Source organism: Nicrophorus vespilloides, unplaced genomic scaffold, assembly GCF_001412225.1.
Source record: "Nicrophorus vespilloides isolate i.1.1-1 unplaced genomic scaffold, Nicve_v1.0, whole genome shotgun sequence".
NCBI classification, from domain to species: domain Eukaryota; kingdom Metazoa; phylum Arthropoda; class Insecta; order Coleoptera; family Silphidae; genus Nicrophorus; species Nicrophorus vespilloides.
In genome coordinates this window covers 13,895-38,732 of record NW_017096600.1, presented here as the reverse complement: position 1 = coordinate 38,732, position 24,838 = coordinate 13,895, and the positions used below count along the sequence as shown (strand labels likewise).

Below are 24,838 nucleotides of genomic sequence, written 5' to 3'. Positions count from 1 at the left end.
CTAAAAATATGTTTGATTTGATGACAACAAATTGTACCAACTTTGCATTTAGAATGATACCGATTACATAGGCAACTTATTGTGCTCGTTGTCGTATTAGATTTTTATGCTGAGTAGGTAAACATTCATGTTAATTTTAGAAACAAACTGATTATCTACTTTTAATTGTTTAATGATAAAGTTATTCACTCGATTGGTCAGCACTCAGTCACGTAGTATTATTAACGTACAGCAGTTCAACATAATGTGTTCAACTAAGGTAATTCACATGAATAGGTTGTTTTTTTTTAATAACTTTGTTCCATCGTAGACTAATGAGTGCATTAATATGTACAAGGCGTTTGCCCAAACGCCTGCGTTGCAAAGCGCAAGGATTAATGCTGATCAGAGCATCATTTCAGTTTGGTCGCAGAGGAATATTGAGAAAGGAAAGACTACCAAGTTTATGAAGAATCATGTTCTGAAACAAGATGGAAAGTTCTGTGATTTTTTTCCATGCGATATTAGTGATGAGTATGTATGATTTATTAGTTGTAAATTACATGATTAACGTTTTCAATTAAGAGTAATATCAACTATTTCGCCGAGTGAAAAATTGAGGGCTGTAGTTCGAGATATGGAAAATGGCAAGGGCAACATTCAGTATCTTGAGATCTGGGAAGCTGGGAGTTTGATGCAATCCATTGATTTGACCAATTTGGATCTGCATGGAAAAGTTTATGCTGATGGTATTATGCAATTGTTTGTTGTTGTGCAATAAGCATTGATAAGATTGTATTTTGTAGGTGAGTTTGCGAGTTTTGAATTCTCTCCATCTGAGAACAAGCTATTGTTTGTTGCTGAGAGGAAGGTGGATAAAGCAACTGCAATTAATCTGAGGCCCAAGGATAAGGAAGGTGATGGGTTTCGTTCTATGGAGTATGAGCAAGATTGGGGAGAGCAACTGGTGGGTAAGGTGTATCCCATGCTGGTGATCTATGACTTGCAGAAGGACAAGTTCGAGCTACTGGATGCGATACCACGAGATGTTTCCATCGCACAACCAATCTGGGGCAGCGACGACAGAAGCATTTTTGGCATGGCGTACAGCAACAAGCCTAGGAAACTCGGTCTCATCTATTGCACGAACCGCACGAGCTCCATTTTTAGTTTGGATCTGGTAAATGAAGAGTACAAAGAGCTTCCATTGCCCGGTAAATCGGTGAAATCTCCACGGATTTCTCCAGATGGAGGCAAATTAGTTTGGCTACAGAGGAATGATGGAGGAGCGCACAACGATTGCATGTCTTTGGTTCAGGCCAAACTGCCATTAGCTGGAGATAATGTAGGTATACAGTTACAAAGTTAGATAATAAAAACAAGTGGGTTATTATTACAGACCGACATAACGGTTATCATCGATGTGGTTGAAAAAGAAGTAAAGATTGCTGAGGGCAAATCGTTCTATGGTTTTTACACACCAAAATTACCAACGAGATGTTGGACGCAGGACGGGAGGATCGCCGTGAACACAAATCAAAAGAATACTGTAAATTCGTACTTGGTCAATTTAGAGAGTAAAGAGATAACTGAGATGGAGTACACGAATGGGAGTCAATTAGTATTGGACGTTCGAGGCACAAAACTGCTGATGAACAGGCGCAGTTTCTTCCAAAGAGACGAGCTAGTTTCTATAAATTTGAATGATTGTAGCGTCACTCAAGTAGTGGCATCAAAGCGTCTTCAGAATTCGGAGAATTACATGTGGGAGTATTTAGAGCTGGAACAGGAGAACGGCGATGAAATAAGTAATAATCAAATGCTGAATAAGGACGGTTTCTTTTATTTTCATGTTTGGCAGGAGATTTCACCGCTATCTATTTAGGACCGAAGAGTGCCGAATCCAAGATACCTTTGATCGTATGGCCTCACGGTGGCCCGCACAGTGCCTATGCCAACAACTTGTTCCTAGAAGGATGCTTCTTCTTGTCCCAAGGTTTTTTAGTTTCCTCAGTTGCTATTGCATTTTAACAATTGTTTGTGCGCGTCAGGTTACGGAATGGTGTTGATCAATTATCGTGGATCAATCGGCGCCGGAGCTGCTTCCGTCAAGTTCCTGTTGGGACGAGTCGGACGATCCGACGTGGACGATTGCGTCCTAGCCACCAAAACTGTACTGAACAGATATCCATATCTTGATGAGAAGCGAGTGGCTTTAGTGGGCGGGTCCCACGGTGGTTTTCTAGTAACCCATCTCAGCGGACAGTATCCGGACATGTTCCACGCGGTTGTCGCCCGCAATCCCGTCATTGACATCGCCTCCATGAGCATCACAAGCGACATTCCCGATTGGTAATTGCTCAATTAAAGTTAACCCCGACAATCTTAACGTTTCTTGTACAGGTGTTACGTTGAAAGCGGCATGGAGTATACGCAGGTTGGCGAAATAGACGAGGACATTCTCCTGAAGATGCGCAAATGCTCACCGATAATGCACGTCCACAAAGTTAAAGCGCCAACCCTCCTACAGATCGGGACAAAAGATCTGCGTGTCCCGCCTTCTCAAGGAATCGAATACCATCATCGTCTCAGATCCAACAACATCATCACAAAGTAATTAATATTCAAATGCACCGGGGTAAATATTGTTATTTTTCTTAACGGCATCCTTTTTCAGATTGAACTTGTATGATGACAATCATCCTTTGGGAACGGTACCCAACGAAATGGACAACATCATATCCACGGCCATGTGGCTCAGCGAACACCTAAACAAGGCTTGAGAAATAAACGCAAACTCGTTGTTCGGTTAATTGTATATAATATATTTTACATTTTCATTTATTTTATTTATTTTTTTTACGTATGTAAACACCTTTACCAATATTTGTCCAAGTCTTAAGAAAGAGAGAGAAAAGAAGAAAAATATACATATATATACTATATCATAGAAGAGTAATAATTAGGGATTATTTATTTACCTTTCATTTCGTGAGGGATAAATAAAATTAAAATCACATTTTTTTTCCCGTTCACTTATTATTTACACGCGAAATATTTTTTGTTCTTTTCTCTTTGCTTCCGCTCATCAACAACGTCATCATCATTATACTACATATACACGAATCATCAGCTCCAATTTTTCTTCTACAAATGAAAACAATCATCGCCGGCGTGGGGGAAAGGAGAAGGTATGTTAAGTATTCTTTTTTCTTCTTCATATTTCGGCGCAGCAGCAAATCCCTCCCCCCAATTCAAGCACACTTCTTTCCAATTAACGCCTTTTTTGCGTAAATACAAAAGAAAATAAAATAAGATTTTAAAATAAAAAATATAATCAATCACGATTTTAAAAGAATATAACATATCTTGTGTTATATATTTATATATACATACATATATTATATGTGCGAGTGTCTGTAAATGGATCAATTAGCAGATCGGTTTTCAATCACCAAACGGAAAAATAAATTAAATAAGCGTCGAATTCCTCAGGAAATAAATACTTAGTGGCTTTTGAAAATCAATGATAAGTATCCGCCAATCCAAGGAAATGATTAAAAATTTAAAACAAAATTGTATGGCACACGCGAATTACACAACCAACATCTCAGCCAACATATATATGTACATATATATAGATATATACATGAATATCTAGAAAATATTCTTATCAATTTAATTACTTATTATTATTCCCTTTCGTAAAATCCATCCGTAAAAGCGCCAGAAGCAAACAAAATAAACTAAGCCAATTGATTAATATCTTCCTTCAATAACAACTTATCTTTCGACGCCGCATATCATTCATCATAAATGTTCGATCGATTATTATTATCCATACAAAATAAATTAGGTTTAAGTAAAACATATATAAATATATATGTATATACACATATATATGTATATATCCATAATTGGTTAAGAACTAATTGAGACCGCACTAAGTGTTCGTTGATTGTCAAAGTTCCTTAAGCAGCGCCGACTTTGCATTCTTTAACTTATCTAATCGCTTGAGCAGATGCGTGTTGGACAGCTCCAATTCCTCGGCCCTGTTCTGCGCCTCCCTCGCCTACAGAGAACACACGAAGAAAATACATTAAATAACACAGTGATGATACGAAGGCATGTATACAGGCAGCAACATCAACAACAAGAAATCAAAAACGCTGGCACAAGACGGTGATTAATAACATAGAAGTGAAATAACGCTTGTGGTTAATGAAGATGTAATTTGATTCAGAGTCCCGACAACCGCGCTCGCTTGATTCAAAGAATCAATTACGCACGGAGTCATCGAGACTCAAGTTATGGAAGAAGTAACGTAAAGCATGCGGCTCAAAGAAAATAAAGAATTGAAATTAGAAACAAATATAAACAAAAAAAAACAGTTGTTGCTGAACTAACTTAATAGAATGGAAGAAGTCCCAAAGATTTGCGCCGCAGCCGTTTGCAATGCTCGGTCAGTGCGGACCTTGAGGCCTCCGTCACGAGCATCAATTGGTTTAAATTACTAACCTACACAAGACATTTCACCACCAACAACAAAAACAATAGAGAAAAGGGAAACAAAATAGAGAAAGATAACATCAATATAACGGACAGGAGGTCAAATGAATGAACGCATACAAACGTGGATACAAAAAGACTAAAAACGAAATAAAAAATTTGCTCCGAGCTTAAGAAGTACGAGGGACAATCACGGTTATTTATGTAATTATTAATGTATTTCACAGGCCTGACCTTTTCCGTGTTTATTCATTTGCCTCAAAGTACACTCACTCTCTTTCTCTGCACTACTTTTAATTATGTTTAGCTATTTGCTTTACTAATCACTATCGCTATTGGTATCATCGTCTAAGCTACTACAACTACTTAGGGTGCCCTGCAAGTAGGTGCAAAAGAAACAAAAAAAATCATAATAATAATTAAGCGTTGGATTAGGTATTAATAATGCAATTGAGTAAAATTATAGAAGAAGCTTATAGGATCTTAAACTTTTTGAGCTACGAGTAAACTCTCTCATTAATTTAAAAACTAATAGATTAAGAATGATACTGACCTCGCGTTGCAATTTCCTCTTTTCTAGTTTGAGAGCCTCCTCGGATTTTTCCGATACCTCCGCCGAAGACTTGTAGCGAATCACTTGGCTTTCGAGGCGCGCCACCGTCGCCTGCAAGGTGGCTACATCCTGTTCCGCTTTCTGGGCTCTGAACTTGAACTCGGCCAACTGTTTAGAGGCCTCCCCTTTGATACGATGATTTCATTTATTATTAGATATACTGAATATTATAAAATGTTGCAGCTTACTTTGAATGTCAGCAGCCTCCAAATCGGAATCGTAATTGGGTCCGTTGGGCGTCGTTCCTAATCCACTGCCGCTGGTGCCGCCACTACCACCAACACTACTATGCTTCCGCCTCTTGGTCTTCTCCTCCTCCAGCTCCAGCTTTAAATGACTAATCTGATCCTGGAGCTCGCAACGTTCTTTCGCAAACTTTCCCAACCGTACATCTACAAGCAAATTCACATATTTAGCACGTTTACAAAAAATAAGTTTGATTGAGAAATATTTACCTAGACTGCCTTCGCCTGCGTGTTCCAATAGGTGAGCATTCTCCGCACTGACTAGCGCCTTCCTTAGCCTCGTCTGGCCATTGGAAATGCCATCCGTGGTCTCCTCACCGCCGTTGACCGACTCTTCCTCAGCGATAATCACCAGACCTTTCTCGGAAATCAGTCTGTCGCGTTCTTCCAGTTCAGCCCGCGCCACGGCCAGGTCTTCCTTCAGCCGCGTCGTTAACCGCTTCAGTTGCTCGAAATCCCTACACTTGTCCCTGTGCTCCCGCTTCAACTGCGAACATTCCTCCTCCAGCTCCTCCAACCTACGAGGTTTTCACTAGTTTAGTTATAATTGATTAAAATTGAAGAACTCACGAACCTGTCTTTGAGGAGTTCCAATTGATATGTCTGGGCCGCCTTGTCGTTGTCCAGCTGAGCATTGGCAATCATCGCTTTGCGGAACTTCTCCTCGACCTCCTTGAGTTCATGCTGCAAGGTTAAATGTTGTATTATCACGTTGGATAGCATTGCGACACTGCGACGACAGCCAAATAAAAAATTCACAGTGGAATAGTTGTTTGTACCGCACGCACGAACGAGAACATACTTATAAATATAAATAAACACAAACATACCCTAAGATCTCGTAAGCTACCGGTGTCCTCCAGCGAGTCCTCGGAGGATCTTCGGCTGGACAAGTACCTGGAGGTGTTGCTGTTAGTTCTTCGGATCATCGGCTCCGCAAGCATATCGAATTGCTTATCAGCATTTTCCTCCTGCTCGCGTTGTTGCCTTTCCAGGTCTCTCATCCGAATCTCTCGTGCCTCAGCTCTCGCCGCCCTTCGTGCCAGGAGCCGCGCCTCTGCCTGCAAAAGCAATAACGACATTTAGCAAAAAGTACGCGCACAACACATAAAATAAACTGCGAGAAAACGTTGTATTACGGAATCATTTTCGCTGTTCAGAAATTGGTTTATAGCATCGCCCTCCACGGGAGCCGAAGGTACGACCGCCGTCGCCGCATCATCCACGACAATCTTATCAATGCTCTTATCGTAACCACTGTCCTGCCTCCTCGGCGTGCTGACGGCAGCAACATTTTTATCGTCTTCGTCATCTACGGCAATAGCATCATCAACGTCATCTGCAGCAACAGCATCATCGACTTTGATCGCAGCATCATCACCGTAGGAGGGGTTCAGCTGGTTGAGGATGTCTGCGATTGAATCGCAACTGCCGCTCGAGCTGTACCTAGTACTCAAACCGGTATCCTCTGACATCATCGCCGCGGAATGCCGCCACTCTGCTTCTTCCTCGTTTTCTCTCTTTACACGTTTCCCACCAAATGAAGAGGTCTTCAAAGTACTAAACTAACTGGCTAACCACGAAAACATAACTCGTCGCGCGACTATGTATTTAATAGTGAAAGGTTACCTTCCCGCAAAGTGATTAGGCTTTTATCGCATGTTTGTGGTGGCATTCCATATCTGTTGCGATTAAAACTAACATATATATATCTTTTTTTTCCATTCTAACATACACGCAGGCCCCGCTACGCTTACTCTGATATCGATAAGCGCGAAATATTTGAAAACCATTATGAGACTCACGGATTTCTTTGACTGCAGAGCAATTGTAGCAAGGGGAACGCGTTGGATGGCGGCGCCGAGGAAATCGTATCCGGAGAGACGTCGAGCGGGCAGAAGACAGTCGGCCAACGATCCACACGACAACATCTTCGTGGACCGCATGACCAGATCCCATTTGGGATTGTCCATGGTGAGAAGACGGGGAGCGGCCACCATTATTTCTTCCTACGTGTCCACCCAAATCTTTTCGAAAGTCCTCCCTTCCCGAAAACCGCCGTTGCAACAACCGAGATAGTAGGATCAGTGTATAATGATGGTCATCTTTTGTCGCGACGTTAAATGAAAGACAAACAAAACACGCACACAACAATCGCACGTAACTGGAGAAATTGTTTAATACGAGCAAACAGAAGGAAGGATTTGACGCGACTGCGGAGACGCTCAACTATGCTATTCATATATATAAATACCGTCAGAAAACCCCCTCGCACATCCATCCGAATGCATGGCGCTATATGCACTTATATATACAACCGAGTTCATTCTCCTAAAATAACCGCGGGGTTACTTTACCACAAACTAGACTAGACATATCTACTATTATCCACCTATTTTTTTTTCACTTCCCCCATCATACATCCTCCTCTCCGTACATCCTATTCATCCAAATCTCTCACTCACTCAAACCAGGAAATAGGTACTATATGAATATTACCACCCTTGAAGCAATTGTGATTCAATAATAGCAACAATATTCAGTAAATGCAAGTAGTTTAACTTAAAACTATTGCTATCAAAAATACTTTTGATATTAAAACTGATCACTGATGACATTAACAAACTCTAGGAATGAAACAGTAAATAAAGATATCTACGCTATAGCAATCTCCTTCAGTGCAAATTACATACAAACTTGATTTTACACAACAAAAACACCACTGCAACGTTAATCCACTTAAAAGTATGACTTCCATGCAACGTGCTCTTCAGATTAATGAGCATTGTACAATAGAGTCGGATATATTGATTTTGCAAGCAACATATGTATTTTCATATGTATTTTCTGCATATTGAATGGAAGCAAATGTTTATGTCTATAAATATTTCTGATCGAATTGAAAGTACCAATAGAAAGTCATGGTTGTTTAAAGAAGCATTTAGAATATTCTATAAAGACAGAATTGGTCATTTTTCTCTCGATATTCTACAAATAGATTAGATTGATGGAATTGCATAGGAGAACCGGACGAAAAAAAAATAAACAAAAAAAAGGACGCGTGGCAGTAAGTTTAAATATAAAAGACCAAAAGTTTTATTTCTGGCTCCCCCTCGAACCACCCGACTTCCTTCCGCTTTTACTCACTCTGCAGCGAAAGGGGATCCCGCCTACCGCTCATTTCCTTCGTATGTCTCATCACTCACCACTCACGATGAAAAAAAATGATGAAGATACTTGCGCGTTCGCACAAAACCTGAGGGGAAACGTGCATTGCGCTATTTTGAATTTAATTCGAACGCGGAGTCGAGCGCGCGCCCCGCTCTACATACTATTAATAGACGGGGACGGAAGTGCAACAGCACGTGACCGTTAATTTCTTTGGGTTTCTTTCGCAGAATATGAAGTCCCTACCTAAGTCCTAGTGCGATCATCCTCGACAAAGCTAAGATGTAAACACTAGCAGATGTAACGAGCGTACTTTCCTATTGGCCTGTAAAAGGGTTGATTACATTACCTCCTTAGCGATTAGATCCAGCGCCTGGTCTTCGGCGGACGACTTCGCTGCCACTCTTCTACGGCCGCCTCCGCTGTCCATCTCGTTGGTGCCAAACACAGTGTTGTGTACTTTTGCTGGCTTTCTTTAACTCGAACCTGGTGTTATAACTCCACTTTGCAAAGGGATTTATTGATGGTGTTACAATTAAGCTGGACGGACACACAATAACAACACGCGAACTCGTCGTTCACGTAAGACTGACTGCACACTAAGGGGATGAGGAACACCTAGAGGACAACAAATCAAATAAAAACACATAAGCACAGATAATACTGTATAATACCACATTCAATAGCAACAACATTACAAAATTGAGCACGACAAATGGACAGTTAAATAAATTGAATAATGTACTCTTGTATTTTTATTCATAAAACTAATAAAATAATAAATATTATATTTTTCATCCATGTAATATTATATAGCTAAAAGTTAAATAGTTAAGTTAAATTATTATGAATAATATTCACAACTATTGCAAAAATATGCCTAATTACTTAATTAATGGTAAATTTAATTTACGCTCTATTACCTTCAAATTTCTAATTATTAAATTTCAAAGAAACCTATTTAAGAATATCTGCAAATGTAGAAAATCGTTATTTTTTGGAGCATATATGAAATAAATTATGTTTATTATTATTTGTTAATATTCTGTCGTCTGTAAAAATAGGTTTTCTATATTTAATTTAAATATAGAAAAAACAATGAATTTGTCGAAAAAATATATACTATTTATTATATTTTATTATTTAATTTTCGCATTTTCAAATTATCACGTAATGAATCATATTATGCAATTGATATGTCTAGGCAACACAAGTGGCATGAACCGTAATTAAATGCGCGCCGATAGATGCGTTGCGATCGTCGCGACGATTTCCGAATAAATAAATGACAAATCGGTCTAAAATTAAAACGTGATTATGCGGATACATTCAAATGGTGAGGAAATTTAAAATTCAACCTCTGCTTCGCATTCTGGACATTGGTCTATAAAAACATTCCATGGGTGTTCATGGTATGTGTGCTTGAGAAGTCTCTCTTTCTCTGTCTCACACTCTTCTTCCTTTGTAAGTGTGCTGATTGCTGTCACTGTCTCTGACATATGAATGGTAGAAGAATGTAACATCTTCAGGGAGAGAGATAAAGAGAAATGTTAAAACAAATAAAAATAGAACGATTCTATTTTCAAAGTAGAACTGGTGCAAGAATTTGGGATGGGATCAAATGAGGGCGCCACACGAATAACAATTGGGAGGATCTCATCCACCTCCTCCTTCTCCTCGATGGTTGGAAGTAAAGGTGAATCAACCCAGGTGACAGGTGTTTTGAATTGTGTCAAAAACTCTGAAGTATGGTTCTGTTGTGAATTCCAAGTATTCTGGTGGTTTTGCTGGGGCTCTAAGCTACTTATCCACTTGGTTGATTGCCAATAAAAGGCAGTTTTCTTTCTTTTTTGGATTGTTAACACTCCTCTTGCCATATACTTACTTTTACAGCACGGTATCGTCGTTAGGGTGTGGACTCCAACCCCGTTCTCATCTTCGACCTTCGCTGTTGTCGCTGGTGCTACAGTTGTTCCCAAGATCTTGTACCCCCAGGCAATTGGTGTGTCGTATTGTTGCTGATACGACCTTTCTCAAGGGTGGGAAATCCAAGTTCTTCTCCTCTCTCCTCCTGAATGTGTGTATATGCAGAGCAGGCACACAGGTGTATGAAAACTGGGCACGAGCCACTGCACGGACGACTCTCAGGTGTCCAGGACGCGGCTCATATCTCAAGGCTGGAGATAAGGTGACGGTTTCGGGGGGTCGCGCTTTTCGGGCTCGGACACTTTTCGCGAATTATCACACATGTGTGGTGTGGTCTCTCTCTCCGCTGCTCACGGCAAACACGGTGACGACATTTCCACACGATTGACAGGTTCGCGAACACCGCCGACCACTGATCCTACCAACACAAAAACTGCACAGCTCCGACCACAACTACCAACCATAAAAAAGAAAAGTTTGCCAAGAACAAAATTCTTCGTTTATTCAAATTTATTTCTTGAAGATTACAACTTCTAGTTGTTCCCAGTCGAACAAATAACATAACCATTGAACCCAATCTCCATAAGTTGCAACCCAATTAATCTTATCTTTTTATATCTTAGTTGGCAATCTAATGCGGCGCGCCTACTTTTTCTTTCAAATTAAGCAAATAGCTTAAGTAAATTATCCAAACATACAATAGGATAACGGTATAACGGCATATACACCAACCAACTTTCAAACAATGCATTCAAACTATCGTGAACCCGCTTAATTATGTTACACAATCAATCAGCTGGGTCGCATTGTTTTGTGAAGTCGCGCTCAAGATGGCGCGCAATCAAATACACAGATCCTTAAAATAGCGATTGTTTTCTGTTATTTTTTAGCTCACTGACAGTTACAAAAATACCGCCGAGCTTTAGCAATTAATCGACATAAAATCAGCAGTAGTGAGCAGTAGTCTATCGCTCATCAGGAGCAATAGAAGTGATTACGTAGACACGGTAATTCTCGAAGAAAGGGAGAGAGAGTGCGAGTGAGAAGTAAACGAAAGAGAAAAAATCAACAGGAGTAGACTTTCCCTCCCGCGGGTGACTTAGTTTCGTGAACGAAATCTAGTTGCAATATTGTGTAAAACAATTGTGTTTATACATAAAATGTTGTTGTTGCTACGGGTTTGAATTAGTCTTCGAACAGTAGTAACAATGAACGAGGGCGATAACAAAGAAGCGCTGAGCACTTTCGCGGATAAATCGCAAAAGGGCTCCGCGTACGAGTTCGATCAAATCCTCGGAAGATCCATCCTAATCAGCCCCTCCGAGGAACAATATGAGTTGCTGCTTAGGAGAATAAAGCAGCAGCTTGGTGAGGGCAGAGGGGAAGTTATTTTGGAGGTTTGTTTTTGCTTTCTTTGTTCTCCATATGATGGGCACAGTATTTATTTTTATTTTTGTTTGGTTCGCCCACAGATAGGCGGCGCTGAGGATGGCGACGACAGCGGTTTGAAAGAGGATGAGTTGGAGGCAGCTGTGGCCACCCTACAATCCCTTTCCGCCACCCTGGAATGTAGCTGTGTTAAATTACGGGAGAGAAAGGAGGGTAGAGGTGTATTGGTTCAGTATCTGATTCGCAGGGTCTTGGGGGAAAGTGATTTCCTTGAAATTCGTGTGGCTGTTGTGGGTAATGTGGATGCTGGCAAGTCCACACTGCTAGGTGTCCTGACCCATGGAGATCTGGATAATGGTAGAGGCCATGCCAGGCAGAGGTTGTTCAGACATAAACATGAAATGGAATCAGGCCGAACCAGCTCAGTGGGAAATGATATCTTAGGTTTTGATGACCAGGGTTCAGTTGTGAATAGGCCAGAGCATGGCTCTCTGGATTGGGTGAAAATCTGTGAGAGAAGCTCAAAGGTTATTACTTTTATTGACTTGGCTGGTCATGAGAGGTACTTAAAGACCACAGTCTTTGGAATGACTGGACATGCCCCTGATTTTGGTATGCTTATGGTCGGAGCGAACGCGGGAATAATCGGTATGACTAAGGAACATCTGGGGCTTGCTCTAGCATTATCAGTACCAGTATTTGTGGTGGTAACGAAAATCGACATGTGCCCAGCCAACATCTTGCAGAACAACTTAAAAATGCTGGTGCGGATACTTAAATCTCCAGGCTGCAGAAAAGTACCAGTGATGGTAAAAAGCACAGACGACGTGGTGCTAAGCGCTACAAACTTCGTTTCCGAAAGGTGATTAATCGAAATAAATCAGATGCGAATATATATCATTTATATTGAATTCGTAGATTATGTCCAATCTTCCAAGTCTCAAATGTGACAGGCGAGAACTTAGACTTGCTGAAAACTTTCCTGAATTTGTTAACGACCAGAACAGAGTACCAAGAGAACGAACCAGCCGAGTTTCAAATTGATGACACTTATTCAGTACCTGTAAGTTATCATCTTAATGATGCAATATTGCTTAATGCGGGTTGCACAATTGATGATTCCTATTACAAAATTATAAAATGACGCAATGATACTGCATGTTGATTCATCAATTTTATATTAATAATTTTGTATATCTTTTTTTATTATAAAGGGAGTTGGTACAGTGGTTTCTGGTACAACGCTCAAAGGAGTTATCCGATTGAATGACACGCTTATGCTGGGACCGGATCCTCTGGGTCATTTTCAACCAATAGCGGTGAAGAGCATACACAGGAAAAGGATGGTAGTGAAAGAGGTGAGAGCCGGCCAAACGGCTAGTTTCGCTTTGAAGAAGATCAAGAGGTCGCAGATTCGCAAGGGCATGGTTATGGTATCGCCGGTATTGAATCCACAAGCCTGTTGGGAATTCGAGGGCGAGATCTTGGTGTTGCATCATCCAACCACAATCAGCTCGCGTTATCAGGCTATGGGTAAAACAGGTCGGGATGTTTAAGTTGTCTGATATTGATTTAAAAAAATTGTAGTACATTGCGGTAGCATCCGGCAAACTGCTAGCATCCTGTCAATGTCTCAGGAGTGTTTGAGGACGGGGGACAAAGCAACTATCCACTTTAGGTTTATCAAGTATCCGGAATACATGACCCCGGGCCAGAGGATGGTCTTCAGAGAAGGTCGGACGAAAGCCGTAGGCAATGTGGTCAGAATTTTAGCGCAAAACAACGCTGCAGCTCAGAGCGCGAGGGCGAAATTGGCTAAGCAGCATCATCACAATCATCAAAGGTTCAATCACCACAACCAATCATCTGGACACACGCACCAATCACATCAGCAGGTTGCACCACCCTAAAAGTATTATTAACCCATTAGTTTGTTAATGATATTATATTACAGCAGTCGGCCGAAACATCAAACGAGAATAGCAATAACAATGAGAACAATCCGGAGGTTGTTGATCAGCAGCGCTCGCAGCAAAACAAGAGGGGACGAGGAAAGCGTGGCGGTCGCGGCAGATCGAACAACGTAGCCAACAAGGTGACCGTGGATCTTAGCGGAATCGACCTCATCAGCCAGCAAACGTCGAGAACTAAAGTACAATAAAATACAAACCATCAACCGTTAAAACGATGATAATCGCGAACCCTCCCAAAATTTAGTCTTTAAGACATAAAACACAAAAGTAATTTTTAAAACATGTTTTATTTCGACATATAAACAAAGAAAGAAAATTTTATACACTCATACATCACCTTTCTTTGACTATGTATTTTCTAAACCGCTTCCACATTTCCACCATAGATGAACGTTGGATGCATATAAGCGAGATGGGTAAAGAGGATGGCCAGCAACTGGATCAGACCGAAGATGGTGCCGATCAGTAGCCTGAAAACGGGAGCGTGAAAGATTCTATTGAATGCTATGATCGGTTTGAAAGTACTGGATCCGCCGAAAATTATTAAACATAAGAAAAAGAATCTGTTGTCCGGAAAGAAGAGGAAGGGTAACCCTATGGCCAGGATATGACCATACAGGGAATATCCGGCCAGCGAAATCAATTGAACGAAGTCCAGGTGGTTTGGGTGAAAACGTAAGGTCAGATACATGATTATGATCATCGTTGATATATAAATACACATGAAGCCATTGGGAGAAAGCAAAATATTGTTAGGTTTGAACAAGTATCCCGCATTTAAGAGAAATACCATAGCGCATACTGCTAAAAGAGGGCCCAGGAGGTCTGAGTAAACTCTTGAAAACCTCCCTACAGGTGGGATAAATGATAAGAGAATCCTATTGAATAACTCCTTAGGTTCAACTTTGAACAAAACTTCCTGTTTCATCTTGTACTCTTCATCTTCATCATCAAAATCCATATAAACTACTGAAGACATTTTAAAAATCAATATATTATTTCTTTTTGCGGTTCAATTCTTCCTTAGCCTCCTCAATTTCTTTTTTGATATTATCAGTAAATCGACGAAGTCTGGCAAATAACTGGAGAGGGTTTAATTTCTTTTTGAGATCCTGCTCTTCCGCAACACTCTTTCCTTTGGTTATTACATTTGCCACTGCCCTGGCTGCTCTCTGAATGGGATAAGACTCACTCAGTTTCTGTACCAACTGTTCATTATTTGCCAAATATCTAAGAATCAAACGTAACACCATTCTTAGGACTGCTGCACATCAAACACTAGGAATCTGTATTTCTGTAATAATTTCTGCTTCAACTTCAGCTGGGTTTTTAGTGACTCCAAATTGCTCAGCTGCTGTTCTTTGCTAAACTCTATACCAGGCAGGAGTTTAATCTGAAGTGAAAATAATATGATTAATCTCATGATAATCAAAATATGTTTGGAAATTACCTCCGATCTGACTTGTTCAAGCCTTTTCTGAAGTTCAAGCACCCTGAGAGAACAGTCTTGGGATTCACGTGTTTTTACGGTGTTATCGTGGTGATCCTTTTCAATGCTGAAACAAACGCGTAAATATGGTTTGGCACTGATAGGGACTTATTTTTATTTATATATTGTCACTTTAAACTAACCTTCTAATAATTTCGTAAATCACTGGCAAAATGTCGGAGTTCAATTCGTCCACAGTAATCTTCCTGTTCGGATCAACTTGCTGCTCTGCAATGTCCATGTTTAACACATCCTTAACGTTGAATAATCATATCGAAGCTTCGTCCACAAAGCTCCCTCCCGAGCTTCCCAAATTTTAACATCGAACGTCATCAACTTTCGCGATCGCCAATAGAGGACCTACCAGAAACTATAAAACAAACTATTATAATATTCAAGTTTTCGCATTAAATTAAAAAAAAATCATTAAATAAGACTAAAAATCTTACATAATAGTATATAATAAAATAATAACATCTAAAACTAAAATAATTATAAAAGGCAACCAACATTACACGCAATTAAGAAAGGCGGTATATGTTTATTTATTATACAGGGTGATTCATATAAAAAAAAACAACCGTTGTTAATAAGTACTAGTAGCTGCCAGAAATAGTGCGTAATGATAAAGAAATGTTACTTTAGTTGTCTATTATCTCTGTTTCCAAAACATTGACAGACATGAATCTAGTGTTACTGCTTTATTTATCATTAATATCTCTTTTTCACTTATTTAAATAAAGTTTCTGTTTTTTTCTTTTAATTAACAAAATAATAAATAATATAATATAGTTAATGCTTACTTTCTAGATGCAATTAAGAGAGTTTCACTTTATATTTCCCTGCTTACAAAAAGTTAAGAACGATTGTCGCGGTAAATAAATTAATACATAGATGTTCGATGACTGTCGTTCGGGTTACGTTCTCGTTAAGCGAGGTTCCACTGAACTGTTAAATAAGTATAGTGGAACCTCGCTTAACAAGCATTTCCCTTAATAAATAAAATAAATTGTAAGAAAAATGATTCGTAAAATGGAACGCATTATCGTATATTACATTAGTTTATATGGAAAAAATGTTTCACTATACGAGTAAAAATCAGGAAACTTTGGAACGGATTATGCTCGTTAAGCGAGGTTCCACTGTATTTGATTTTTTAAAATTTTGTTGAAATCCATAAAAAACAATATGTAGTATAATGATTTCTAGCTTTCTAAATATCTTCATTGCTTATATAGGAATTCAATATAAAATAAAAAGTATTGTTTGATGCAATTAATTTTGTAAGTCATTTAAAAAAAGAATGTTATAATAATTCCCTAAATAATTACATAAGATTTACATGTACTTTGTTTATTGTTTGAATTTTCATTGAAATATGTTTTTCATGACGACGGGGTGGAGGGCTAAAAATTCTAGAAAGCCAAAACACTCGCATTATGTAGGCAACAATATTTGGGAGTCCTTTGATTGGATGGACTGAAGTCCATAAAGATTATAAAATCTAGATCATTTGAATGATTTGTCAATAGAATTATAAGATAGTTAAACTACACTTTAAGTAGTAAATTAGACTTTATAAAATAAGTTTTGTAAATAACTTATCGAGAAATTTAGAAAAATATGCCCTTCGGCCAGCCTATTGATATATATTTTTATTATATGTTAATATTTATTTATGTATAAATTGTACTTTCTTTTTTCTTCTTATTAACGTTTGGCCAATAAATTATTATTATTAGAAAAATATGAATGTGTACATTTTGATTTTTTAAAAACTTTGTAAATAAAATATAATTGTTATGAAGATAGTTAAAAATCTTACGTTAATTACAAGATGTTAAAATATCCCTAATTTGTTGGTAAAACTTTTGATAATAATATTAATACAATTTATTGCAATTGTCAAAAAAGTAAACAAAATATATACATTTTTATAATTCAAATTATAACTAGCCTCATTTAATATAAAAAAAAATCCACTAGAAAATTATAAATGTGTCTGAACCAATAGGTATCATGTTAGAAATTTATTGAATGGAGAAGAAGATGTGTTTTGATGATAACAACCAAATAATTAAATAGTGCTTAAACATTGAAAACGTTTAATTTTTTGGTGATCAACAAATGATCTTAATTTAGGAAGTAGTATTATTGTTAAGCATTCAGTGTTAATTCTATTAACTCTATATAGGCAAATACTAAAGGAAACAGAGAACAAGCATAAACAATCAATATTTTAAAATGTGTATATAATAAAACTTTTCTTTGTTCGAATAAACATATTTTCTTCACGAAAAATTCTGTTTTTTTTTACTATAAGTACCTGTGAAAACGGAATATTTGTATGAAACGCATCCTATTTGTTAATCTAATCGATCACATATTAATAACGCTTCTTCTTAAATCAGGATCTTTTTTACTAAAGAAATTTGAAACGTTTTCTATGTCATTTAAATGGGGCTTGAATTTTCGAAGCTTCGTTATCGGAGGTGTGACTGTATACTACAATATAATAGGATAGAAAGGCTTAGGACGTTTATCCAATGAAGATTTCTAAATAAATTATAATATTCTCCTTATACTTTATTATTGTTTATAAAACAATGTGATACTAAATTAGTTATAAAAGAAAACCGCGTATTTCACAATCCTTGCAATAATCTAGACTGCTAGAGTCCTTGGATTGATTCTGTTAATTTTAGTTTACTAAGAAATTCGCTAAAATCAAGACGTGTTTTATTTATATAACAGTTTTAAAATATTGAATTCCACAGTGCGATTACATGTTTCCGGGTTATTCTGTGAACAATCATGTTTTCGTGGATATACGAAAACTAGGTGCTCTATAACGAATTATAGATAAGTATAGTTCGAGCAAGGTTTTCTAAGAAGAATTTGCGATTGTTTTGGGATGATGAGGTGTCGCGCATGGCCCACCCACGTCTGGTGTTGTCTTGGGGGTCTACGAGTGGCGGCGCCGAGAGTGAGTCGAGAGTTAAACGCGCGACAGTTCCGCGGCAAACACGCGCTCATCGAGACCTCCTCGACCATCGGCCGGACGGACGACAGTCGCGAGAGGACGACGAAGTCAGCGTATCTTACGCAAAACATGTTCGCCTCTTGCTGCGAAGAGGACGAACCAAAGCGGTGCAAGTAGAGTGCTCGACATCCATCCATTCACAGTTTGCGCGTTCCTCCGGCATCCGGCGAAGAGGACGCCGGTGATTATGTGTAGTGCGTTGATCGGACGGCGCGAAAGAGTGAGGCGGCAGCAGCAGAAGCAAAAGCTGGGCCTGGGGCGAAGCCAAGAAGATGGGCCGATGATATGATTTCAACTATAACGGTAACAAGCACGGCGTCCACTTTCCTGTCCGCGTTGAATTGCACCGGACCGGCTGCCGCCGACGCGGCCCTCGATTACTTCTTCAATGCTAGCATCGCGGCCGTCGCCGGTTCCTCCTCATCGGCCTCCTCATCCTATTCATCCAATTTGACAATAGGCGGTAATGATACGTTCGCGGGCATCGGCGGCGGCGGCGGTCCGGCCTTCCCCAGTTACATTCGCACTACGTCAATGGTCTTCTGCATCCTGATCATGTGTCTTGGGGTGGTCGGCAACATAATGGTGCCCATCGTCATCTTTAAGACTAAGGACATGCGGAACAGCACCAACATCTTCCTGGTCAACCTCAGCGTGGCCGATCTCATGGTGCTGCTCGTCTGCACCCCAACGGTCCTCATCGAGGTCAACTCGCGACCGGAAGTCTGGGTCCTCGGCGAGGAAATGTGTAAGATTCAATACTAGTTTTAGCTTCTAACCCCATAAAACACCATCATCATCTGACCTCTATGAAGACCTGCTTTCCCCATCTCCATGGACCATTTTACCACATAATGTCCCCGAACTACATACATTTTCGTTCACATTTGACCGGAGCACGCGACCGCCCCTGTCCCCAGCAATTAGACCTCTCGATTTATCTAGTATGAAATTTTAGCTCGAGGAAGATTAATAGCGCGGGACGACAAGTATTGAGACCCATTACTCAAAATCTCTGTTTCCGTCGCCAAAGTTCAACTGATTCCACATACATTACGCACGCTACGCATTATTACTTTTTAAAATTAACAAGAAATATTTTCTATTAGTAAATATGATCACATTAGTTAAAAATATATAAATAGAAGGGTTCAATGTTACTGAGGCAAACGTACTATATTGCATTGCCTAAAATAAATGATATTATAAGTATAATCATTTTATAATTATAATTTAAAAATAAACTTTTACAAGAAAAAATAACATTAATATATAATTTATATACATCTGTGTATATCTGGTATTAATATGAAGATTAAAAAAGAATAAAATAAAATATTGTTGTAGTGAATCATGTGGCGTCTATAAGTTTGAAATGATTTGGATGTTAGATTTCCATTGAATTCAATGGATTGCCACAGGCTTAGCATGGTTTCATTTTGACCTTGTATAGTACTAATTTGGTTTTCTTTCATTTTTTTCATAGTAACCAATAAATTCTAAAAACTTTAATACACATTTTCTATCTGTATATATAATTCCAATCTATTTTAGTGAAATTTGTGATTTCTTGTGTATAATTTTCATTGACCAAGATTATTGATTGAATAATTTTGATTTAAGATTTGTGGTATGAATTGATTTAATTGCCATCACTTTAAAATGGTTTTATTGTGACCTTGTATATAACAAATTTGGTTTAACAAGAAATAAAATAGTCGATTTCTTTTTCGCTTGAATAGGCGATTACAATCTATCTTTGAATTTGCTTTTCCAACTGTCTAAAACTGAAGTTATAGTTAGAAAAAAAAATGCTACTTGGCAATTGTTTCGCACATTTATACATATTTTTATCGGCCCTAATCGAAATTCATCTAAAAGTTTAATTAATTGAGTAGATCTTCAATATTGATGTGTTTTTTTTTCAAGGTCAAGGAAATTTATACGTATAATCTCCATTGTATTGAAACATTCTCGAAGTTGATGCATTGTTGGTCGTGGCCGACAAATTATGGGTACATTCACTATATATGTGCAAAATATACAGAAAAGTCCAGAAAGCGCTCGTACATGAAGCGTATTTGTTGAATCGTTTCGGTGAGAGCAAAAGAAAACAGAAACTTGCAAATTCTCCGCAAAAACACGTATTGACATACAAGCAAAATATCCAACCCTAAATCACACGAAATTATTCACCGTCTTATTATGCATCCTGCCGCCTCTCCATAAGCCCAAAAGTTCTGGTCCGAAAGAAAATTGAATTTCCTATAAGGCGGATCATCATAATTCAAACGGTCACGACCGGAAATAGTTTGTAATAGTGTCGTTTTGTTGTTGCCAACTTCTGCTAAACAGCCCTCCTGACAAGCTCAGATTTACATAGCATAAACCTTGACCAATTTACGTACATTAACATTCAATCAGACTTCAACGATAAATCAAGAAACTAAACTTTAGTCGAAAATTAAAAAAAACACCGATAATATTCAGGTCTTTTAAATTAATTTAACGTCGTTTAATTGCCGAGTGACAGTTCAATTATCGACTGATTGTTTCATCAGCAAATTCCTAATTGAATCAATCAAAAAGTTTTGCAATTAAATCGATTGCTTCATTACTTTTTTTTTGTAAAAAAGTTTTTATTTTCATTTTCATATATTGCAATTTTTTCTTCTTTTGATATATTGCAAATTGATGTTTCATTTTGCTGAGTATTAAGTCCGGAATGAAGAGGCGACGTTCAATTTGGTTCGGAGATTATCTCGTACCATTATGGCGATCGCTTGGAACTACGTGACATTTGTATGTAAATTGGAAGGAAGATTTTCCAAACTTGGAAACGCCGATCGACTCTTTATTTAGCCGCAAGTTTTCTCTTCTTCTTATTCATCTTCTTGTTCTACAAATCGAGGGCTCGAATAAACAGAGGCTTAAATCATAGGCGGAAGAAGTTTGCGCATCGATTAAGCGTTACGTACAAAAATAAACTCGTTGGTTGCGTTAGCATCCGCATAAATATGCATCCAGTTGCATAAACGTAAATCATCCTCTCCAGCTGCGCCGAGGGTGTCTCCGATTCAATGAAAAAAAAAGATGCGAAGCAAGAGAAGAGGTTAATTGGAGTTATATAGTAAGAGAGGAAACAACGAAATTATTCTTTCACGTAAAGCGTCTTCGATTTTCATTGGTCGTGGTAATAAACGAAAGGTGTATGCGCTATTTTTAGTGTTTTTTTTTATTCTATGGGCGGTAATTTGGAGTAGGCCGTGCAAACAAAAGCGAAAACGTCAATGTGGATTTAGCACACAAACGATTAAAGCATTTTTTTTGCTAATTCTGTTACCGAACGCAAACAGCAATTAAAAATGCCGCCGTCGCCGAAGATAGCGGCGCGTGTGGCAATAATAATCATTGATTGCGGAAGGTAGGTCCTTTAACCCGTCCAGATGACAGACATCTATCGAAACGTTTCGATTTGGTTTATTATAATAATTAGTCGTGTGTTTTGTTAGGAATTCATCGCTTTCTTCATCTCCACTCCATATAAGAGCAGAAGATCTTGCAACGTGCGCGTTGCGATATCGTCGATGGTTTCTTTCGCCTCGAAGAATTCAATTCTTGTCTCTGCGTTACACGACTGAACGCAATCCAAAAAAAATATGCATGCAATGCTCTTGGTTCCATGCAAAGTGCGCCTTCTTCCACTTCTCTGACCCAAACATGAAATCTAATGGATTCGTCTGTGTCTCCCTTTTGTGCGCTGCTCGATCGTGGTAGTAGTAGTAGTATTACCGTAAATCCTATCGAAATGGCTCACATACATACAGATACAATGGCGAGGCAAGTACGAAATTCGAGCCAAGGGAACTTTATTAAATTAGCCGAGTTTAAAAGTTCTTGTTGCCGCACATGCTCTTCTCATCCTAGCGGATAGAGAGAGGGTTGATGGCACGAATTCGATATTTTGGGTCAAGAAACTCAATTCAAAAATAAAATTAGTAAACTCAAGAAGAGTACGCGAATCGGCGACATCCTCGAAAAACAGGAAAATCGAAACTCATTCCTGATTTGAAATGCAAATTACAATTATCACCGACCCCGATTGTCGTCCACCTAGCGATTCAATGAATTCTCATTTCTGCACGAAATTGTGTGATAGAGCGCAGCAGGTAACAATGGCTCTCGGCGCCGACGACGCGCGGACACGTGTCGCCTGGCGTCTTTCGAAAGACCACGTCTGCAGACGCAACCAGCATCGTATGAGAAGGAAAAACCGAAAGCATTTTCCAAACCTCGGGAATTGGATAATTAGAATGCGACAGTCAAAAACAAGCGTAATTCACGGGAACAACCTATTTTACAAGTAAAGTGTGTCACATTGATTTACGCTGTTTTCACGTTTCGATTTGTCGCAATATCTTATTTATTTTTAATTTGTGCCCAATTGTATTTTCCCATCTTATTATTTCTTATTAAAAAAAAAATGTGGTGAATAAAGAATGTAAACGTTCAGTTTACACGGATTCCCCCGATTTTAAAGCGCTGTTTACTATTAGCGTAGTGCATGTAGCGGTGAGTAATAAGCGGAACGGGATATTTTGGACGGTGTCCAACGCAATCACAAGAGAATTATCTCCTCCTGTCCTGAACACTTAACTTCGCCGCAATTCTTTATTTTCGGCCGCTCTTCGCATTTCTCAAACTCTTCTCATTTTTTTTTGTCCATTGGTCGGCAAAGAATAATAACAATAAACTCTCTCTCTCTCTCTCTCTCTTTGTATATGTGATAGAAGAGGTATGATCGAAGGCGCAATAAAAATCGCCGACGATGGTTGGAATTAATTGCCTGGATCGATCCGCCGAATTGCAAAACGAAGAAGGGAAAGCGACGATGATCTCTCGTTCCATCCAAACATTAAATACAATCTCATAAAAGCTACGCGCAACTTACTCGTTACTTGACATGCATTTGAATTGTTAAGTATCGCTTAACAATTTGGTGTGATTTGCGTAAATCATACGCGAATTTAGGTTGCTTCACATATCATAACTAATAGAACAATTAGCTAAATAGATATAACTGATTACACTGTATTTTACGATCACTTATAAAATATTGCTTGGAAATTTCTCCAAGTTGCTAATTATATATACTTGATTAGTTTAATGCAACACATTACTATTTATATAATTAGAGATGTTTTATAAATAAATTACATAAATTAATTTAATATTAAATACTTTATTTACCGTACTACTAATTAGATGTAACTAATGACCTGACAACTACATCTAGTCCAGAGATTCTTAGCGCGAAAATATTGTTAGATTTTTTTAAATTTTGATATCTTTACAAATAAAAAAACCTCACATAGAAGTCACGAGGGAGAGTGTTAGTTGGTTTATTGGAATTGAAAACAGAAGTGAAAATATTTCTAAATGATTAAATATCAAATTTGGATATCAAAACTTTCTTACTCCATTCTAATCGAAATAAATTTATCTATGGAAGAAAATACACACAACATGTTAATGGATTCGAATCGAATGTTTTCGTAATGTTTAAAAATATTCTCAAATTAATGATAATCTGCAAAAAAATAATTGAAAAAATTTGACAAATTGTTGCGGTGCTGGCCGCGAATATATTTCAGGATTTTGAGGAGGCCTGTGACTACTAAAAGGTTAATAACCACTGTTGCCACTTTAAATTGGTACATATAACAAAGTACTTATGCAAGTTGGCAAGTATATGTACTTGATACTTTACTTGGCATTGACTTGACGTATGGTGTGCTGCAAAAGATGTCAATCTAGATAAATAACTATCTACATATAAATATTATTTCAAATAATTTACATACATATTTCTGAAATACAATAAACACTACTATTTTGTATAATTTCTCGTCAAGTATAATCTAATGTTTAGTTGGTACTTTAACCGCCACACAACTTGATTTTAATTTGTAAATGACAATATGTTTGTCACTTAACGAGACAAAGATAAATGTAACAAGTGCATAACTATAACTTTAAAAGTAAATATACATAATGCGATTAACACAAATTAGTAAACTTGCTAAGCAGAACATTTGAATAGAAGTTTTATTTTGTGTCACCGATAGTACTGAACTATAATTCATCATGTGCCACGAAGCTATTTGTCAGTGTCAAATTTGACGGAAGTTGCGAACGATAAATTTTAATAGGCTGAAAATGAAATTAATTCAATAGCGGAGATAGCGTTGATCGCGAAATGTAGTTTTCCCAATGAAAGCGAGGATTCTGTTAATTCCGCACGAACGAATACGGCATTGAAATCAACGTTATTGGCATTTCCGAACCAAGGAGAAACGTACATTTATTTTCGGGATTGCCTTTTTGCCAATAACGTGTCGAAAAGTGACAGCCAGGATGGAGATGTTGCCAAACGGACGTCACTTTTCCTGACGGGCCAATTTGCGCGAATTAGGAACGAAATGATGCTAATCGACCGAGAAA

At 38.3% G+C, this 24,838-nt stretch overlaps 6 protein-coding genes across 15 annotated transcripts; 2 read left to right on the top strand and 4 right to left on the bottom strand.

Moving 5' to 3' along the window:
* Nucleotides 1-73: 73 nt before the first annotated feature.
* Nucleotides 74-2,823, top strand: LOC108557532 (acylamino-acid-releasing enzyme-like). Of its 3 annotated transcripts, none has more exons than XM_017914070.1 (10): nt 74-113; nt 182-259; nt 311-513; nt 565-728; nt 786-1,324; nt 1,379-1,787; nt 1,841-1,975; nt 2,031-2,331; nt 2,383-2,592; nt 2,657-2,823. In XM_017914070.1, the coding sequence occupies exons 2-10, from the start codon at nt 245-247 to the stop codon at nt 2,760-2,762; spliced, it is 2,082 nt and encodes a 693-aa protein (XP_017769559.1). In that variant the 5' UTR covers nt 74-113; nt 182-244; the 3' UTR covers nt 2,763-2,823. The 3 variants fall into 3 exon arrangements, with proteins under 3 accessions (XP_017769559.1, XP_017769560.1, XP_017769558.1); XM_017914071.1 differs by having other exon boundaries at nt 99-117; XM_017914069.1 differs by lacking the exon at nt 74-113 and having other exon boundaries at nt 124-259.
* A 362-nt stretch (nt 2,824-3,185) lies between these two features.
* LOC108557534 (leucine-rich repeat flightless-interacting protein 2) lies at nt 3,186-10,879 on the bottom strand. 7 transcript variants are annotated; one of them, XM_017914078.1, is made up of 8 exons: nt 10,400-10,879; nt 8,864-9,132; nt 6,177-6,407; nt 5,921-6,030; nt 5,557-5,864; nt 5,290-5,493; nt 5,042-5,226; nt 3,186-4,051 (listed from the first exon to the last, which is right to left on the bottom strand). In XM_017914078.1, exons 2-8 carry the CDS (start codon nt 8,942-8,944, stop codon nt 3,941-3,943), a joined length of 1,230 nt encoding a protein of 409 aa, XP_017769567.1. In that variant the 5' UTR covers nt 8,945-9,132; nt 10,400-10,879; the 3' UTR covers nt 3,186-3,940. The 7 variants fall into 7 exon arrangements, 6 of the variants coding, with proteins under 6 accessions (XP_017769567.1, XP_017769568.1, XP_017769569.1 ...); XR_001890863.1 differs by lacking the exons at nt 8,864-9,132; nt 10,400-10,879 and adding exons at nt 4,723-4,864; nt 6,486-7,110 and having other exon boundaries at nt 3,965-4,051; XM_017914076.1 differs by lacking the exons at nt 8,864-9,132; nt 10,400-10,879 and adding exons at nt 4,387-4,497; nt 6,486-7,111 and having other exon boundaries at nt 3,977-4,051.
* A 364-nt stretch (nt 10,880-11,243) lies between these two features.
* LOC108557533 (GTP-binding protein 1) lies at nt 11,244-14,131 on the top strand. Of its 2 annotated transcripts, none has more exons than XM_017914073.1 (6): nt 11,244-11,837; nt 11,913-12,691; nt 12,748-12,892; nt 13,044-13,362; nt 13,417-13,724; nt 13,787-14,131. In XM_017914073.1, exons 1-6 carry the CDS (start codon nt 11,649-11,651, stop codon nt 13,988-13,990), a joined length of 1,944 nt encoding a protein of 647 aa, XP_017769562.1. In that variant the 5' UTR covers nt 11,244-11,648; the 3' UTR covers nt 13,991-14,131. The 2 variants fall into 2 exon arrangements, with proteins under 2 accessions (XP_017769562.1, XP_017769561.1); XM_017914072.1 differs by having other exon boundaries at nt 11,245-11,837; nt 13,784-14,131.
* LOC108557536 lies at nt 14,071-14,803 on the bottom strand. Its single transcript, XM_017914082.1, has one exon. The coding sequence runs from the start codon at nt 14,779-14,781 to the stop codon at nt 14,161-14,163; it is 621 nt and encodes a 206-aa protein (XP_017769571.1). The 5' UTR covers nt 14,782-14,803; the 3' UTR covers nt 14,071-14,160.
* LOC108557539 (uncharacterized protein NCBP2-AS2 homolog) lies at nt 14,778-15,077 on the bottom strand. The gene has a single exon (XM_017914084.1). The coding sequence runs from the start codon at nt 15,053-15,055 to the stop codon at nt 14,798-14,800; it is 258 nt and encodes an 85-aa protein (XP_017769573.1). The 5' UTR covers nt 15,056-15,077; the 3' UTR covers nt 14,778-14,797.
* On the bottom strand, nt 15,040-15,639 carry LOC108557537 (mediator of RNA polymerase II transcription subunit 9). The gene is made up of 3 exons (XM_017914083.1): nt 15,435-15,639; nt 15,253-15,358; nt 15,040-15,195 (listed from the first exon to the last, which is right to left on the bottom strand). The coding sequence occupies exons 1-3, from the start codon at nt 15,530-15,532 to the stop codon at nt 15,058-15,060; spliced, it is 342 nt and encodes a 113-aa protein (XP_017769572.1). The 5' UTR covers nt 15,533-15,639; the 3' UTR covers nt 15,040-15,057.
* Nucleotides 15,640-24,838: the final 9,199 nt, after the last annotated feature.

What these genes read in the sequence shown, in the direction of transcription:
- LOC108557533 (XM_017914072.1), top strand. Translation starts at nt 11,649, where the DNA reads ATGAACGAGGGCGATAACAAAGAAGCGCTGAGCACTTTCGCGGATAAA. An exon ending in ACAAACTTCGTTTCCGAAAG is followed by an intron (nt 12,692 to 12,747) that starts GTGATTAATCGA and finishes TTGAATTCGTAG; the next exon opens with ATTATGTCCAATCTTCCAAG. An exon ending in ATGACACTTATTCAGTACCT is followed by an intron (nt 12,893 to 13,043) that starts GTAAGTTATCAT and finishes TTTATTATAAAG; the next exon opens with GGAGTTGGTACAGTGGTTTC.
- LOC108557537 (XM_017914083.1), bottom strand. Translation starts at nt 15,532, where the DNA reads ATGGACATTGCAGAGCAGCAAGTTGATCCGAACAGGAAGATTACTGTG. An exon ending in ATTTACGAAATTATTAGAAG is followed by an intron (nt 15,359 to 15,434) that starts GTTAGTTTAAAG and finishes CGTTTGTTTCAG; the next exon opens with CATTGAAAAGGATCACCACG. An exon ending in TTGAACAAGTCAGATCGGAG is followed by an intron (nt 15,196 to 15,252) that starts GTAATTTCCAAA and finishes TTTTCACTTCAG; the next exon opens with ATTAAACTCCTGCCTGGTAT.
- LOC108557536 (XM_017914082.1), bottom strand. Translation starts at nt 14,781, where the DNA reads ATGTCTTCAGTAGTTTATATGGATTTTGATGATGAAGATGAAGAGTAC.
- LOC108557539 (XM_017914084.1), bottom strand. Translation starts at nt 15,055, where the DNA reads ATGGTGTTACGTTTGATTCTTAGATATTTGGCAAATAATGAACAGTTG.
- LOC108557532 (XM_017914069.1), top strand. Translation starts at nt 173, where the DNA reads ATGATAAAGTTATTCACTCGATTGGTCAGCACTCAGTCACGTAGTATT. An exon ending in TGCCATTAGCTGGAGATAAT is followed by an intron (nt 1,325 to 1,378) that starts GTAGGTATACAG and finishes TTATTATTACAG; the next exon opens with ACCGACATAACGGTTATCAT. An exon ending in ACAAGCGACATTCCCGATTG is followed by an intron (nt 2,332 to 2,382) that starts GTAATTGCTCAA and finishes TTTCTTGTACAG; the next exon opens with GTGTTACGTTGAAAGCGGCA.
- LOC108557534 (XM_017914076.1), bottom strand. Translation starts at nt 6,824, where the DNA reads ATGATGTCAGAGGATACCGGTTTGAGTACTAGGTACAGCTCGAGCGGC. An exon ending in TGAACAGCGAAAATGATTCC is followed by an intron (nt 6,408 to 6,485) that starts GTAATACAACGT and finishes TTGCTTTTGCAG; the next exon opens with GCAGAGGCGCGGCTCCTGGC. An exon ending in GGAGGCTGCTGACATTCAAA is followed by an intron (nt 5,227 to 5,289) that starts GTAAGCTGCAAC and finishes ATCGTATCAAAG; the next exon opens with GGGAGGCCTCTAAACAGTTG.